Genomic DNA, 14,675 nt, shown 5'->3' on the forward strand with positions numbered 1-14,675 from the left:
GTGCAGCTGTGCAGCCCCCACCCGTTTCGTTGGCTCCACCCTGCTGCTTGAGTGCGCACATGACTCTTATCTTGGCTCTTTTTGTTTCTGTTGAGAACGATGGACGACGACTACGCTTTCTTCGAGTCCGACAACCTAGTCGAGGAGGAACTCCCTGTCATTGGTGACTTCCCCGACCCCATCGCACAGTTTGGCGGCATTGGTGTCGAGCACACCGGCGCAATCAGGGATTTGGACCTCACAGCGGACGATCGCCTCGCCGCGGCCACGTTCCCTGGCGGCGATAGCGCTGCTGTCAGCTTGGATCTGGACGAACTCCCTCCACCCATTGGGAACGTGCAAGAGTTCCTGCCGAATGTTCACCCGGACGCCTTCCCTGTTGTCGTAGCCGTGCAGGCCCAGGCCAGCATTCCAGTCGGCATTAACCTCGCTGAACTCAGCTGTGCCACACGCAACGTGGAGTACATGCCGAACAACCGAATTCCCTCTGCGACGATGCGGTTGCATGAACCAACCGCCGTGGTAATGATGCACAACTCAGGGGCTCTCAGCATCATTGGCGCAGCGAGCGTCAGTGAAGCACGCCAGGCAGCGGAGCTGGCCGCTCGTATCATTCGCAAAGCTCTCAATCTCGAGTTCGCATCCCTCAAGTTCCGTGTCCGCTCCATCGCGGCGCGCTTCAATGTGTGCAGTCCGATTCGTCTCGACAAGCTCGCCGCCTACAAACTAGACCCTGGCCTGTCGATCGGGGTGGCAAAGCTTCAAGTCAGCTACGAGCCAGAGCGCTTCAACGGCTGTGTGCTTCGCCTCGTCGGCAAGTCCTCGCGCGGCGACAACCAATGGAGCGTGAGCTGCAGTGTTTTCGTGACCGGTAAGGTGCAGCTGATGGGTGCCCGCAGCATGGATGAACTGCGCTTTGCCTTCAACGCGTTTGTACCCATCATTGCCAAGAATTTAGACGAGCGGAAAACAACTTAGTGACGCGTGTAGAGAAGAGTGTGCATGTGCGGGTGTCGACGTACCCTGTGGGTGGTGTCGATGATTGTTAATACTGTGCTATGGCCTTTGGTGACTCCTGACTGCTGCTGTTTTGCGTCATTCAGCTGCTACTCCAACGACTTCACAGTAAGGAGGAGGAGGAAAAAAGAGAAAAGGGGAAAACTGAGTTATTGTGTTACTCACCGTGTCGTTCGTCCCCTCTGTTGCTCCGTTGTGCGCGATTGATGGCCGCATTCCCTCCCTTCCTCTTTACCTGGGGCTGCTCTTGAGCATCAGTGCGTCACTCCACGACAGTATTGCAGTCTCCTCCTGCATTAGCGATCTCTTCTTTAAGAACTCAACGAAGAAATGCGAAACAGAATCGTATGCACGAGCTACCTGGGCTCTCTCTTACGCATTACCTTTGTGGAGAGGAAGATGGCGAGGTTCGGTATGGAGAGTCACAAGGCAAAAAGGAAACACGCAGCTGTACTGGTCCACCACCACCACCACCCCCTTCGTCGGCTTCCAGGCCAGAAGAGCTCCGCGTTCGCTCATTTCACCCAACCTCAAATGAAGGTTTAGCGGCAGCACACACACAGAGAGAGAGGGAAGGAGAGAAACAGCCACATGCACATGCACGCCCATCCAGGGAAAGAGAAAGGCTGGCATGGCTTCCCTTCCCCGCTTTCCCTATCTGCGCCACTCTCTGTACTGTCTCTTTCCTGCAGAATCTATCTTGGGAGTTGCTACACATACACGCGCGTGTACACCATCCGTACCCGGGTCCCCTTGCCCTACCCCAGCACAAGCACTATCATAGAGGCAACACTGCACGAGCATCGCCCCCCCCCCCCCCATCCCACGCAACGTCTTTCTTCTTTCTCTCTCCCCTTCATCCCCCATCTTACTCTGTATCACGATGTCTGACTGGGAGGCAGTCTCAAGGGAGTCGGAGGAGGTGCTGGCGAAGCCGGACATCAAGGGCTGCCATGAGATCCTGGTGAAGACGTACGAGGGCGGCAACCACCACCCCGAGATTCTCTGGCGCCTCGGCCGCTCCTACTATGAGATGGCGAACGAGAGCACCGATCCAGCAGTGCAGGAGCCCTACCTGAAGGAGGGCATGGAGCTGTGCAAGAAGTCTGTGGAGGCGGACCCGAACAACTTCGCCTCGCACAAGTGGCTCGGTATTCTCATTTCGGAGCAGAAGGTTGGCAGCAAGGAAAAGATCGCGAACGCGTACGTGATTCGCGACCACTTCCTGAAGGCGGTTGAACTGAACCCCAACGACGCCACCTCGCTGCATTGCATGGGCAACTGGTGCTTCAAGATTCTGCAGGTTGGATGGTTGGAGCGCAAGGCGGCAGCGCTGATCCTTGGCGAACCTCCGAGCTCAACCTACGAGGAGTGCCTCGGCTACCTGCTCCGTTCTGCGGAGGCAGGGAACACGATCTACAACTCCACGATGATTGGCGACGCATACGCGCAGCAACGCATGTACGATGAGGCCCGTAAGTGGTACCAAACGGCGATTGATATGCCTACGTGCACAGAGCTGCAGAAGCGCAACCATGAAGCCGCCATTGCCAAGATGAAGAAGATCTAACCCAAGAAAAAGAGATGCGAGTAAGGAGGGTGGTGCAAAGAGCTCTGCTAGGAAAGGAAAGTACGCGCAGTCCTTCACAGAGAAGAGAACTCGGTGATAGTGAATGAGCAAAATCACAAAGTTGAGGGGAGGGCCTCCATAGCGTGAGGCGCTTTGCCGTCTCGTCTGACCCTTTTCGTCAAACCTCACCTCTCTCAGTAGAACTGGAAGCGCCACCACCACCGGTGGTGCGACACAGATCACGATAAGTACATCTGCATGTGTGTGGAGGAGGGGAGAGGAGAGGATATGCTCATCTTGGGCACTTGCTGATCACGCCGAGACTCCCTGTCACACACCCTTTCCCACCTCCTCCTTATCCGCTACTAACAGCACCGCCACAATAGCCCTGCACGTTTGCCCCATTGCCGTGATCTGATGTTGTTGTTTTTTCGTTTTTTTCTCGAGCTCTTACGTTTTGCTGTTCTTTTTTGTTGTTGTTGTCTTTTTGCTTCGTTGCGCTTTTCTCTCCGTGGGAAGGGGCTTTGCTTCCCCAGCCCTACCTTTCCCTCCCTCCCTCCCTCTCTCTCTCTCTGAGCCTTGCACGTGTGCTCGCGCGCTCGATGGACACGACGAGATCGGAAGCGTTGTGAGAGAGAAGGTGGTGGAAGAAGCAACGAATGAAATGGAAAGCGAAAAAATGCCAAAAAGGAGGGAAAAGGGGGAAAAAAGGGGGAAGCGGCTGGTCAATGGGACACGCCCGGTATCGCATCGGGCCTGCCTGCACTTCTGCGGTTCTCTGTTTTCTCTGCTCATTGTCATACTCGTGCACGCGCGTATTGGGGGGATCCCCAAAAAAGAGGTCTCCCTCTCTCTCCCTCTCTCTCTCTCCCAGTTCCGACCTGTAATGTGCTTCACTGGGAAAAACAGTGGGGGTCTCTCTCACTCTTATACACCACGCTGCCCCCACCCTCCGTGCTCGCTCTCGGACTCCTCCGTTCTCAGCCAGTGCCGAGCACCTCTTCCCTGGGTACACAGCAATTAAAACAAGGTGGTTTCTTTGGCACCCGCCCCCCCCCCTCTACTCCGCATCCACATCGGGCTCTGCTTCCTTCTCACAAATCCCTCCACTATGTTTGAGCTTGCGTAGAGAGACGAGTGTGTCAGCTGAGGAATGAATGTGCTCCTCTTCCCCCCCCCCTACTCCCCTCACACACACAGACGCCACTCCCTCTTTCTCTCGCTCGCGCGCCACTCTACCCAGACACGAGGGCTGCACAGGCGAACACGTACACCCCCTCCTCCCTTTGTGTGTGGGTACGCATAGGGGAGGAAGGAAAGCGAGGGGAGGGGCTGTACAGGTTTTCCCTTTTCGTTCCTTCGCTGTATCCCTTCCCTGCCATCCAGCATGAGGTCAGACGACCTCCGCTCAATCCATGGCCTCGAACATTACCCACCCCCCGCCTTGCAGCCGCACCCGTCCTGCCGGTCGCCACCTCGTGCACCCCTCGGGCTGCCTCGCGCTCCTCACCACTAGGCAGCGGGAGCCGGGTGGGATACGCTCGAGTCACGCGGACACGCTGCCTATCATGTGGATGCTACAAGAGTGTTCACGGCCGCGGGTCGCTGCGACACCCCGCCATGCAGGACCCGAGCGCCGAGATCAGGAGCGATGCGTCGCCCCGGCCTCCCCTACGTCGTTGGCCCTTGACCCTGTCACCACCCAGAGTGGCTCGGCATTGGCAGGGATAGAGGCGCGTGGGCTGCCTGGCAACCCCCCACACAGGGAGCGAGAGAGGGGGGGGGTGGGGGGCGCTGGAGACGGAGATGCCGCGCACTGCCGCCTGCCCCGCCAGAAAGGAGACGCACACGATGGCTGAATAATACAAAAAAAAGTGGAGGAGGCGGAGAAGGAGTGCGCATGTGTGTGGAGGGAGGGGCGTACAGAGTGACAGCGCCCTACGCTGAACGATTTGTTTTCTTTGCACAAACCGACCGACAGCGACAGGAGCGAGGGGGCGGGGGGGGGGTGAAGCATTGAAAAAAAAAACAAAGAAGAACACCCAATGAAAGAAAACTGCAACAGGGGCGCCATGGCACACAACGAGACAAAGTATGTCTGCGGTGTTGGCCTGCTTTTCATCCCCCCACCATCACCACCACCATCAGTTACGGCTGTCGGTGAGAGTGCTGGTGGAAGGGGAAGAGACGTGTGGATTGTGTTTTTCCTGGATGTCAGCGTGCTACTGTGCCCGTGAGTGGACGAGTCCGGAGTGCGTTGCTTCATTTGTATCTTGTAGACTGCTACAGCTGGGAACTCTCCACTTCGCGTCGACAGCTCTCCCACCGGCATCACATCTCCCTCCCCGTTACTTTCACACGTCCTATCATCATCACGGCTCATACTAGGAGCGAGATATACATACATACATACATACATATATATATATATATACATTTATGTGTGAGTGTGTGTGTACGTTTCAGCGCGAATAATACCAGTAGTCTTGTCAAAGGCGGCGAAGGTGACTTGCAGACACACACACACACACACACACACACACGCATGCACACTTTACATCCACATACTCTACCTCTCGCACACAACGCCTACTCGTCATCAAGGTTACCACTATGGGTGAGGAAGAAGAGAACGACGTGATCGCCTCTGCCTTCAGCACTGAGGCGATCCTGGAGGCGGTGTCGCGTGCTGTCGCGCTCACGTACGAAAAGTGCTCACTCTGCGGCAACATCATTGAAGGGGAAATCGAACATGTTCTGCGAGAGCACCCGCATCTGAAGCACATTCACGCAATGGTAGCAAAACCCATACCACCCCTCTCCGCTTGTAGAAGCCACGGCGCGGCTGCGATGGATCTCGGCTCCTTCGCAGTTGCAACGTCGAGCAAGGCTGATCGTGGCGAGGTCGCCTTCCGTGTCGTGCACCGCGCGCAGGCACAGCTCCATCGCCTTCTGAGTGGGATGCACGGTTGTGAAGGCCACGTGTATCCGTTCGGCAGCATTGTCTCAATGGGCTCGTGGGACGGCATCGGCGATGGCGACTTTTCTTTCGTGTGCCCGGAGTTGTGCTACGCGCCACCTCAGGATGAGCAAGCGGTGGTGCCGGTGGAGGCTGTGGAACAGGACAGCGACGACGAGACGATGACGGAAGGGAAGAAAGGTTATGAGGTGCAAGAAAGCTCAGCCAGTGGAGAAGCTGATACCACCGGTGCAGTCGCCGCCACCGCGCTGCGTTACATGGACCTAGCGGAATCTGTTGAGAACGCCGCTATGGAGAAAGTGCAGTCGTCTATGCAACCCCTGTGCGACGAGAAGCGTATTATTCACAAGATCGCGGCGCGGCTTCGAGGTGCCGGCTTCCGCTTTGAGGAGCTGGACCTCGTCTTGCGCACTCGCATCCCTGTAGTGCGGCGTAAGCGGGCCGAACAAGAACCTCCCCCTCTGAACCCTGTGCCGCAGGCGTCATTCATTTGTATTCGCTTTGACACGGCAAGCGCCGAAAATGAGTTCCGCAAAGAGCGCCTGAAGCGCCTCATCTACATCTACAAGGCTACGGAGATCCTGAGCCGAGGCCGACAGCGGGGCCGCTCGCTTGTACTATCTGTCCCAGACTCTACCGATGCCATCCATCTCATGGCGCAGCGGGAACGCATACGCGGCGTGCGGAAGGAGTGGCTGGATAACCACCGCTCACCAGAGATTTTTTCCATCGACTTTGATATCTCGTGCCGCCACCATGGTATACGCAACAGCTGGTTGCTGCGGCGGTATTTCGCACAAAACGAAGTGTTCCGCGTGGGCAATGTCTTTCTCAAGATGTGGAGCAAGGCTTGTGGAGTGAACAACTCCCGGGTCGGCTTCTTGACCTCGTACTCGATCTCCTTGTTGTGGATTTACTTCCTGCTGCGTCGTGGCGAGGCCGCATTTGTGAACCCTGCCGATATCCCAGAGCTGCCAAACCGAGAGGAGCAGATGGAAGTGTCGTACATCCCGCTATGGCCAGCAGTGGCCAACGCTAAGGCCAACGCAGATCGGACGTCACGCCTCGGGGGTCTACTACAAGGCTTCTTCTTCTTCTACGGAGAGGAGTTCTGCTGGGACACGCACGTTGTGACGATACGCAAACCGTATGACACCGCCACCGCTATTCCCACCAAGGAGGACCTTGGCTGGGACAAATCTGACACGCTGAGCCTGGTGCTCAGAGACCGCTGCTACCACATCTTCTCCATCGAGGACGTATACGAAGAGGACCTCGACTTAGGCAGGCACCTTACACCAAACAAAGCGGCCTGGGCACGCCTCCAGTTTCGCCTCGCCTATCGGCAGTGTTGTACGGCTTGGCGCGCTGGCCCAGGTGCAGGGGCGTCACCGTTGTGGCAGCTTTTCGACACGCCGCGGAAGCGTGCAGAAGACGTGCTGCGTGCCCGCCTGTACGCGTATCTCCTGCGCAACACCAAGGACGCCGCGGCACCCATTGCCAATATCCTCGAGCAGCTGTGCGTGAGCAATGAGTCCAACCCAGGGAATGTGTCTGCGGAAGAAGATCCCATGTACCTTCCCTGTGCATACGAGCTGGGCAACCGACTGTGTGACCTCTGGTTCGACAATGCTCAAGTCGCGCAGGACATTGCATTTCACAAAATGTACATCCGACGCAACACGGACTACACTCCGCCGGCAAACCCCATGATGCACGGCGAGTGGGCCGCCGTGTGCACCGATGACCTCCAAGAGCATCATGACCCAAAAACTGCGCATCAGCAGCGCAGTGTACGACTGGCCCCACCAGTGAGGAAAGGCTCTGATACTACTGCGTCAAACCTCCAGGCGATGTGCGCGTCATCGCATGAACGAACTATGCAGCTCGTCACGTCACGCCGTCAGTATGAAGAGTGTGTGCTGATGCTGAGGAAGCATCCGCCGATACCCAAGCAGCTCCCGGCCGCTGTGGTCGGTGTGTCTCTTAAGGACCACGCTGGCACGTTGTATCCCCACTGCTTCTACCCCCTTCAGGGCCACCGACTGTTCGGAACATACGAGGCTCGCGCAACCTTCATACGCTGCGTCGGGGACGTGGTCGAGGAGCTGGCGCGGCTTCGTGGTAACAACACGCCTAGGGAATTAGAACAGGGAGGCAATGTGCTGCACAACCGCGAGAACCTCTTGTTGCATCTCAAGAAGCAACTCTGTCCCAGCACAGTAGCCACAGATCCAACCTACAAAGCAGTGCTTAAGTTTATATGTCTCCCGACGGAGCCCTACATTCAAGCTACGCAACTGCAGCCCCAGGGCAAGGAGCCACCAACGCTCCACCCGACACCGCTTCTCCTCAGCCTTGCTAATCGAAACAGTAGCGGCTTCAGTGTTGCAGCGAAGCCAAAGGATTCCCGCGCGCCCCCGCCGCTCCACCTGTAGCGACTGACAGTGCGGCCCGCATTCAGCCACCACAGATGTCGAGAAGAAGGAACCTGCTGCTGATGCTCTTGCTCCTGGGGGGAGGAGGGGGGGGGGTGATCAGGGGTCATGGCAGTTGTGTCGGAGAGAAACAAACAAGCAAACCGGAAAAGAAGGTCACCAGTGCGATTCCTGCACCACCGCCAACGCCACTTCTGCGACCGCCTGCATCTAAGAGATGTGTCAGCAGTGTCAGATCATCATCATTTGAAAAACAAGTTGGGGGGTGACTGTGGCCTAAACTACGTAGAGACAGTCCCGTCCGCCCTCACTCCACTTCACTCGTCAGATAAGGATAGTGACTTCTATGGCGCCAGGTACTGGGCCAAGCTATTCGTGAAGCGCGGCCCCTAAGAGTTCATAAAGCCATGAGAGGATCAGTGATGGAGTGCGTGTGATCTTCCACCTCTCTTCCATCACCTTACTAGGAAGAAACGCATACTCTGGCTGTCGTTTGTCTGTCAGTTTCCGCCGAGGTGCCGATGCTCTGAGAGGCAATATAGGTACGTTGGTGTACGCTCGAGCAGATTACGCAAGTAGCGAAAGTATATAGCCGCGCATGCTCTCTTATCCAAGGCACGTCATCGAGCGCTGCGAATCCAACGCTTCCGTGCGCGCATAGCTGCTGCTCCGCCCCCACTCTCTCTCTCTCCCTCTCTCTCGCTCTCCCCCCTCCCCTCTTCATTTCCTCTTTTTACCATTACCATCATCACTCCCGCTTTTTTTTCCTCCTCCTCCATCTCATCTTGATGTCACTTACACATACATCCAAGCCGATGCACGTGCACATTGACTCGAGCTATCGATCATCATCCCCGTAGTCGCTGCTTTCGCAAGACAAGAACATCAGCGACAACAACACTCGTGTGTGTTCATCTCTTTGTTTTTCTTTAACGCTTTGGAGGTTTTCACTCCTCTACTCTCCTTGTCGGACGCAGAAGCCAGCATATATACACACACTCTCAACCAGCCAGCACGTTAGCCCCTCTTGCTTCCTCTCAGCCTCTTTCTTTTCTGGGCTTCTTTTCGATTTCAACGCTCTCTCTCTCTCTGCCCCCTGCCCTCCCGTCACGATTTTTCCTGTCCACACGTCGGCAAACAAAGCATCAGCAAAGATGGCCCGCCGCAACTCCCTGCTGTTTGCGATGGTGGCAACCGTCCTGTTCGCGCTGTGCTACTGTTCTACTGTCATCGCCCGCACACTCCACGGTATCGACGACGAGGTCGCCTCGGCACACTTCATGCACTTCAAGAAGCAGCACGGCAAGTCCTTCGGCGAGGAAGCCGTGGAGGGTCACCGCTTCAACGCCTTCAAGGAGAACATGCAGACAGCCGTCTACCTCAACGCACAGAACCCGCACGCGCACTACGACGTATCTGGCAAGTTTGCGGCCCTCACCCCGCAGGAATTTGCCAAGCAGTACCTGAACCCCGACTACTACACACGTCAGCTCAAGGCTCACAAGGAGCGCGCGCACGTCTACGAGGGTGTACGCGGTGGTCTGTCGGCGGTGGACTGGCGTGAGAAGGGTGCCGTGACGGAGGTGAAGGATCAAGGTCTCTGCGGCTCGTGCTGGGCCTTCTCCGCCATTGGCAACATCGAAGGCCAGTGGGCCTTGTCCGGCAACACCCTGGTGTCGCTGTCGGAGCAGATGCTTGTGTCGTGCGACACCGTCGATATGGGGTGCAACGGCGGGCTGATGGACCAGGCTTGGGCATGGATCATCAAGAATCACAGCGGCGCGGTGTACACAGAGGTCAGCTACCCCTACACCTCTGGCGACGGCAGCACGGCGACGTGCTTGAGCACCGGCAAGGTTGGCGCCAGGATCAGTGGTCAAGTCTCTCTCCCGCAGGATGAGGATGCGATCGAAGCGTGGCTGGAGAAGAACGGTCCCATCGCCATCGCCGTCGACGCGACCACCTGGCAGTTGTACTTCGGTGGTGTGGTCTCGAACTGCTTCGCGTATCAGCTCAATCACGGTGTACTCCTTGTCGGCTATAACAACAGCGCAAAGCCACCGTACTGGATTGTGAAGAACTCTTGGGGAACCTCGTGGGGTGAGCATGGGTACATCCGCCTTGCCAAGGGCTCTAACCAGTGCATGATGAAGGATTACGCCATGTCGGCCACGGTTGGCGGCACTACAACTTCGCGCGCGCCGACGACGACCGAGGCGCCGAAGCCAAGCGAGACGGTGCTTATGCAGAAGAAGTGCTTATTGAATGGCTGCTCGCGGCTGTGCACAAGCACAACGTATCCGACCGGTGTGTGCCTGCGCCGCAGGGGTGGCGGCTCTGTCATGGTGACTTGCCAGGAGGAGGAGGTGGTGGAGCTCATCTTCAGGTCGTCGAGTTGCTCTGGGAACTCGCAGGAGACCCGCATGCCGCTGAACCAATGTATGCCAAGCTACATGGGCTACTTCCAGAACATCTGCGCTTCGTCCGTCGGTGCGGTGAGCACGAGCGACCCCATCTCGGACTTGTCCAAGCCACTGCTCCTTGGCCAGCCAGGTGTCCCAAGCGCGACCCATGAGGGGATCATCCAGCACTAGCAAGATCCACTGCGCACGGTGCGTCTCACCTGCAACGACCCTCTCCCCTCCTCCCCACCCACAGCAGACCCTCTTTCGATGTCTGATCCACCCTCACCCGAGTGCCATGAGGACACCACGCCACCATGTACGTCTGTGTTACTTCCTTTCGAAGTGCACCTACTCGCGAGAAGTCCGCACCACTCGTCACAGCCCATTGCGGCTAGCAGCACGTCAGCTTGCACAACGCATCCTGGTGTACAAGTGGCGAACAGTGCAACAGTGCTGCGCCAGTCACCCCCACGACCTCGAACATTGTACTCTCCAACTTTGTCTGAAGAGCGACGATGCTATTCGCCCCATTTATCTTCTTGCTCATGCCTCCCACCCCACCCCACCTCACCCTCTTTGTGCTTCTACGCTTGCTCAGCGCTCTTCACATGTATAGTGTGTGAAGGTGTGCCATGGGCAGTGCACCCTGGTGACTAACCCCCGCCGCCTCTCCCTCCTCCTCCTCCTCACCCCCTTCTCTCCTTCCCAAGCCAGCAAGGGGGTGAGCCAGTCCCTGCGGAGCACAGCATATATTTTGCTTTGCTTTGTTCTTTTCTACCTGCATGCGTGCGGATTTCTCGGAGCACAACGGTGCGGCGAGAGAAGAGGGGGGACGAGGAAGTTTTCTCTTCTTTGCTCAGTGGAAGCGGGATGGCTCCTCTACCCGACAGTGTTACCTCAAGTCTCCCTTCTCTTGGAGCACGGGCCCCAGTGACCCTATGGTTCCCCCCTCTCGTCACTCCCACCCTCCGTATCCTTAGAGTGAGCTCGCCACCCTCCATCCGGTCCCCTTCATGTCTCCACCCAGTGAAACAGGTGGCTCAGCGCTCCCGTCCGTACGCAAACACAACACGTGCCCGTATGCGTGCTCTTGTATACAAGGCGCACTCCATTCCTGCCACGACGCCAGCGGTGTTAGCGGCGCGATCGCACACACAGCCCAGAAGTCGGGTCGATCACGACGAATATGCGGACTCCCTAATGGCCTCGGTGTATCTCTCCCGTTCGCCATCTCCTCCACTCTCACCCCTCTCTGGGGAGGGAGAGGGGTCGCCTACGTCTACATCACTCCCCTCTGATCTGCCGGTCTGTCCGTCTCTCTTTGTCCCTCTTGTTTTTCCTTTTCCTCTCCCTTTTTCTCTGTGTATTGATCTGCCCTCTCCCCTTCGCTGAGTACAACAACAAACGATGATGAGCCGATAGTTGGAAGGGAAAAAGGTGGGCACCTTTGGCAGTGCAGAGCAGAGGCGTTTAGCCTCCTCCACAGAAACGCCATCCTCGCGTGGTGCACTCACCTTGGGGGAGGGAGGCTGCTTATCCCCCCTCCCCCACCTCCATTTCCCCTTCGTGTTTTTAACCCCTGAGGGTAATAATACGAAATCAGAGATCGCTTACACTTCACGGGGGAGGGGGGGCTTTACTAACTGTTAAGTGACGACTGCCGAGAACAGGATCACCTTTTCAGGGATCAGGGAAGGGCCGCGGAATACAATCTCACGATCCAACAAGCCCCCTTCTAGCTTGCATGACCTCTTACGCGTATCCTCTCCTTCACTGGCACAACATTGCATCTACAGAGCGCATTTCTCGCTCGGGGCAGTTTCCTCCCTTCTTTCCACTCCTTTGCAGCCGACACACCGGCTCAACGAAAAAGGCTTTATACATCTCGTTACCAGCCGTCTCCCAACAAAGATTACCGAAGCTAAAACATCTCGGACACCAGAGTCGGTAACCGACGAATGCAAACGTTGTCTCTCGCACTCCTTGAGAGGTAACGGGGCAGATTACCCAGCGGTGGAACTGAAGGCAGAGAAGGAGGACGATTCTGACGGCCCTCTCAGCGCCGAGGCAACCCGAAGCAGGCATGAGAAGCGTGAAGTACCTCATAGAGGAGACCTATGCGCAAGCACCAGTTACTAGTCTACCCGTGGATGCAGGAGCCGATCAAGGCTGAGGCACTTTGGGGAGGAAGGGAACAACAACGCATCAAAAGCCCGCAGCTCGCGGAGGGCTGGAGGAGAGGAGAGGAGAGTTCCGTGAGTCTCGCCCGGCAAGGCCATTTGGCTCCCGTAGCGGTGAGGCTGAGCTAGTGCGAGCTCTCCTCAAATGACCTGAGCGATGCACGCTACGCACTGATGCACGTGATCCTCCACGTCAGCACTGATGACGCCATCAAAACGCATCATTGGCTTCTGGCCAGCCCCTGGGACAGAGGGGGGGGGCGCACAATGACTTCCCCGCTGGCGAGCGAGGTGCCGAACTGCAGTACCCTCTTTTTCCACCCCAAAGTGGCGCGAGCTCAGCGCATCCCTCTTACCGGCTGAGTGGAAGGCAGCAAGCGGTGGCCTGGTTGGCGGCGCGGAGAGTGCTGTGACAGGGCTTCACGAGAAACTGAAGGACAACGCATTGCTTGGTAGCGGATACATATTCCTGTTCACGACGTCCAATGGATCCAAGAGGATGTGGCAGATGTGGACATGATGGCGAGGCAGCTTGAACGCTCTCGCATTTGGTCTGGTTGACAAGGTGAATCGCCAGATCAAAGGCTCTGAGGGCAAACATGCGACAATGCCAATCCACGCCACGGCTGCGGTGGCGATTACTCCAGAGCGCTACGGCAACAGGAGTCGCGTGGCTGAGGTCGGGGCAGCTGCCAAGGTGGGATCCGCGGAGGCGAGGCTCCCCGTCGGGCAACCCGGAGAAGGGGACGGTGCCAGAAAAGACCAATGGGAATGCTCACCGGAGGCTGAGTGTCACACAGGAAGAGGACAAGTCATGAGTTGGATTGGTCTTCGCCAGCACTACACGCCAACGCCACTCCATTGCAAGTGCAGACGACTGGCCACGCTTGCGGCAGATCCGACCCGGGCAGCTGTACACCAAGCCAGCACCTACGGAGAGAGACTGCCACACACCCCTTGCACGCGCTGCATCATGGGCTAGTCGGTACTCTAACCTGAGGTAAAACGTCCAGCAAAGTGCAACTGCATATTTTGGACTCAGCCTCCGTCCGTCACCGTCAGGCGGTACGCACGCACGCCCTTCTTGAGAATCGCGACACAACTGCTTCTGGCCTTTGTCAAGTGCATGGCGCAGCAGCGCTTCAGCGATGGCTGCGGGAGTCTTCGTGTGGGCCTCTATATTCGAGCACACACTAGACGACGCGATACGACAGCCCCACACCGCAACATTCCGCTTGGGCCCGTTCCTCAACGAGGCCACCACATGGAAGCCTAGAAAACTAGAGTTTCTTGCGCAGGTACTTGAACTGCTCTGCGGCAGCAAAAGCGAACAAGCACCTCCACAAGACCTCCTTCTCAGGGACGGCAGACCTGGCGCAGAGGGAAGGCATCACGCTGGAGGAATTATAGAAGTCCGTGGCTGAGCGTAGCGGGGAGCTGGACAACAGACCCGCGCGATTATGGAACACACAGCCCATGGTTTACCACCCGTGATCAACAGAAACCGAACAGGGATTCTGACAGTTATAGCCATGCATCAAAGGTGCATGCAAGCACATATCTCAGATAACCGATGCGCTCAGCAAGCCAAAGCCCACGACAGCCTTGCAAGCAGCATGGGACAAGGTCTCGGCGCGCGCCTGGTAGCAACACTTTTGGGCCCCCGAGGACCGGCCCAAGATGCCACAGCGAAACGACCAACCCACAGGAAAGCCAGGAGGAGGAACTGGAAAGCGCCGAACATCTCGTTCAAATACGCAGCGATGCACGGTGCGCTGATAAGCGTGCCATTGGCTACAGGTCAGACGAAACCCATCAACCCCGAGGAGCCACTGGAATACCCAGCAGCGTATGGCAAATGGCACCAGTTGATGAGCAGCGAGATCTCAAATCCAAAGACAGGTCGTGGATGCAGCCAAACACTTGGGGGACAGCCCGGAAGCACGCCTGTTTCTGTTGGTGATGTGGTCTTTTGATGCGGGGCTGGGGGGACATCGGGCGGCGTGCGCGGCGCGGCGCGCCTGCCCGGCCAAACGCAGCAACGACACCAAAAACGCCCCCCCCCCCCTTGAAAGACCAAACCGG

General features: G+C 57.2%; 4 protein-coding genes across 4 annotated transcripts, besides 1 other annotated feature; all 4 read left to right on the forward strand.

Annotated features, from left to right (window-relative positions):
• Nucleotides 1–99: 99 nt before the first annotated feature.
• LPMP_191270 (transcription initiation factor-like protein (TFIID-like protein)) lies at nucleotides 100–978 on the forward strand (the record flags this gene model as incomplete). The annotated part of the gene is made up of 1 exon (XM_010699819.1): nucleotides 100–978. One exon carries the CDS (start codon nucleotides 100–102, stop codon nucleotides 976–978), a length of 879 nt encoding a protein of 292 aa, XP_010698121.1.
• Nucleotides 979–1,900: 922 nt separating this feature from the next.
• Nucleotides 1,901–2,587, forward strand: LPMP_191280 (hypothetical protein; the record flags this gene model as incomplete). The annotated part of the gene is made up of 1 exon (XM_010699820.1): nucleotides 1,901–2,587. One exon carries the CDS (start codon nucleotides 1,901–1,903, stop codon nucleotides 2,585–2,587), a length of 687 nt encoding a protein of 228 aa, XP_010698122.1.
• Nucleotides 2,588–4,005: 1,418 nt separating this feature from the next.
• Nucleotides 4,006–4,406: a repeat region.
• Nucleotides 4,407–5,200: 794 nt separating this feature from the next.
• LPMP_191290 (hypothetical protein) lies at nucleotides 5,201–8,005 on the forward strand (the record flags this gene model as incomplete). The annotated part of the gene is made up of 1 exon (XM_010699821.1): nucleotides 5,201–8,005. The coding sequence occupies one exon, from the start codon at nucleotides 5,201–5,203 to the stop codon at nucleotides 8,003–8,005; it is 2,805 nt and encodes a 934-aa protein (XP_010698123.1).
• A 1,154-nt stretch (nucleotides 8,006–9,159) lies between these two features.
• Nucleotides 9,160–10,599, forward strand: CPA (cysteine peptidase A (CPA); the record flags this gene model as incomplete). Its single annotated transcript, XM_010699822.1, has 1 exon — nucleotides 9,160–10,599. The coding sequence occupies one exon, from the start codon at nucleotides 9,160–9,162 to the stop codon at nucleotides 10,597–10,599; it is 1,440 nt and encodes a 479-aa protein (XP_010698124.1).
• Nucleotides 10,600–14,675: the final 4,076 nt, after the last annotated feature.

This window comes from Leishmania panamensis (assembly GCF_000755165.1).
Source record: "Leishmania panamensis strain MHOM/PA/94/PSC-1 chromosome 19 sequence".
NCBI classification, from domain to species: domain Eukaryota; phylum Euglenozoa; class Kinetoplastea; order Trypanosomatida; family Trypanosomatidae; genus Leishmania; species Leishmania panamensis.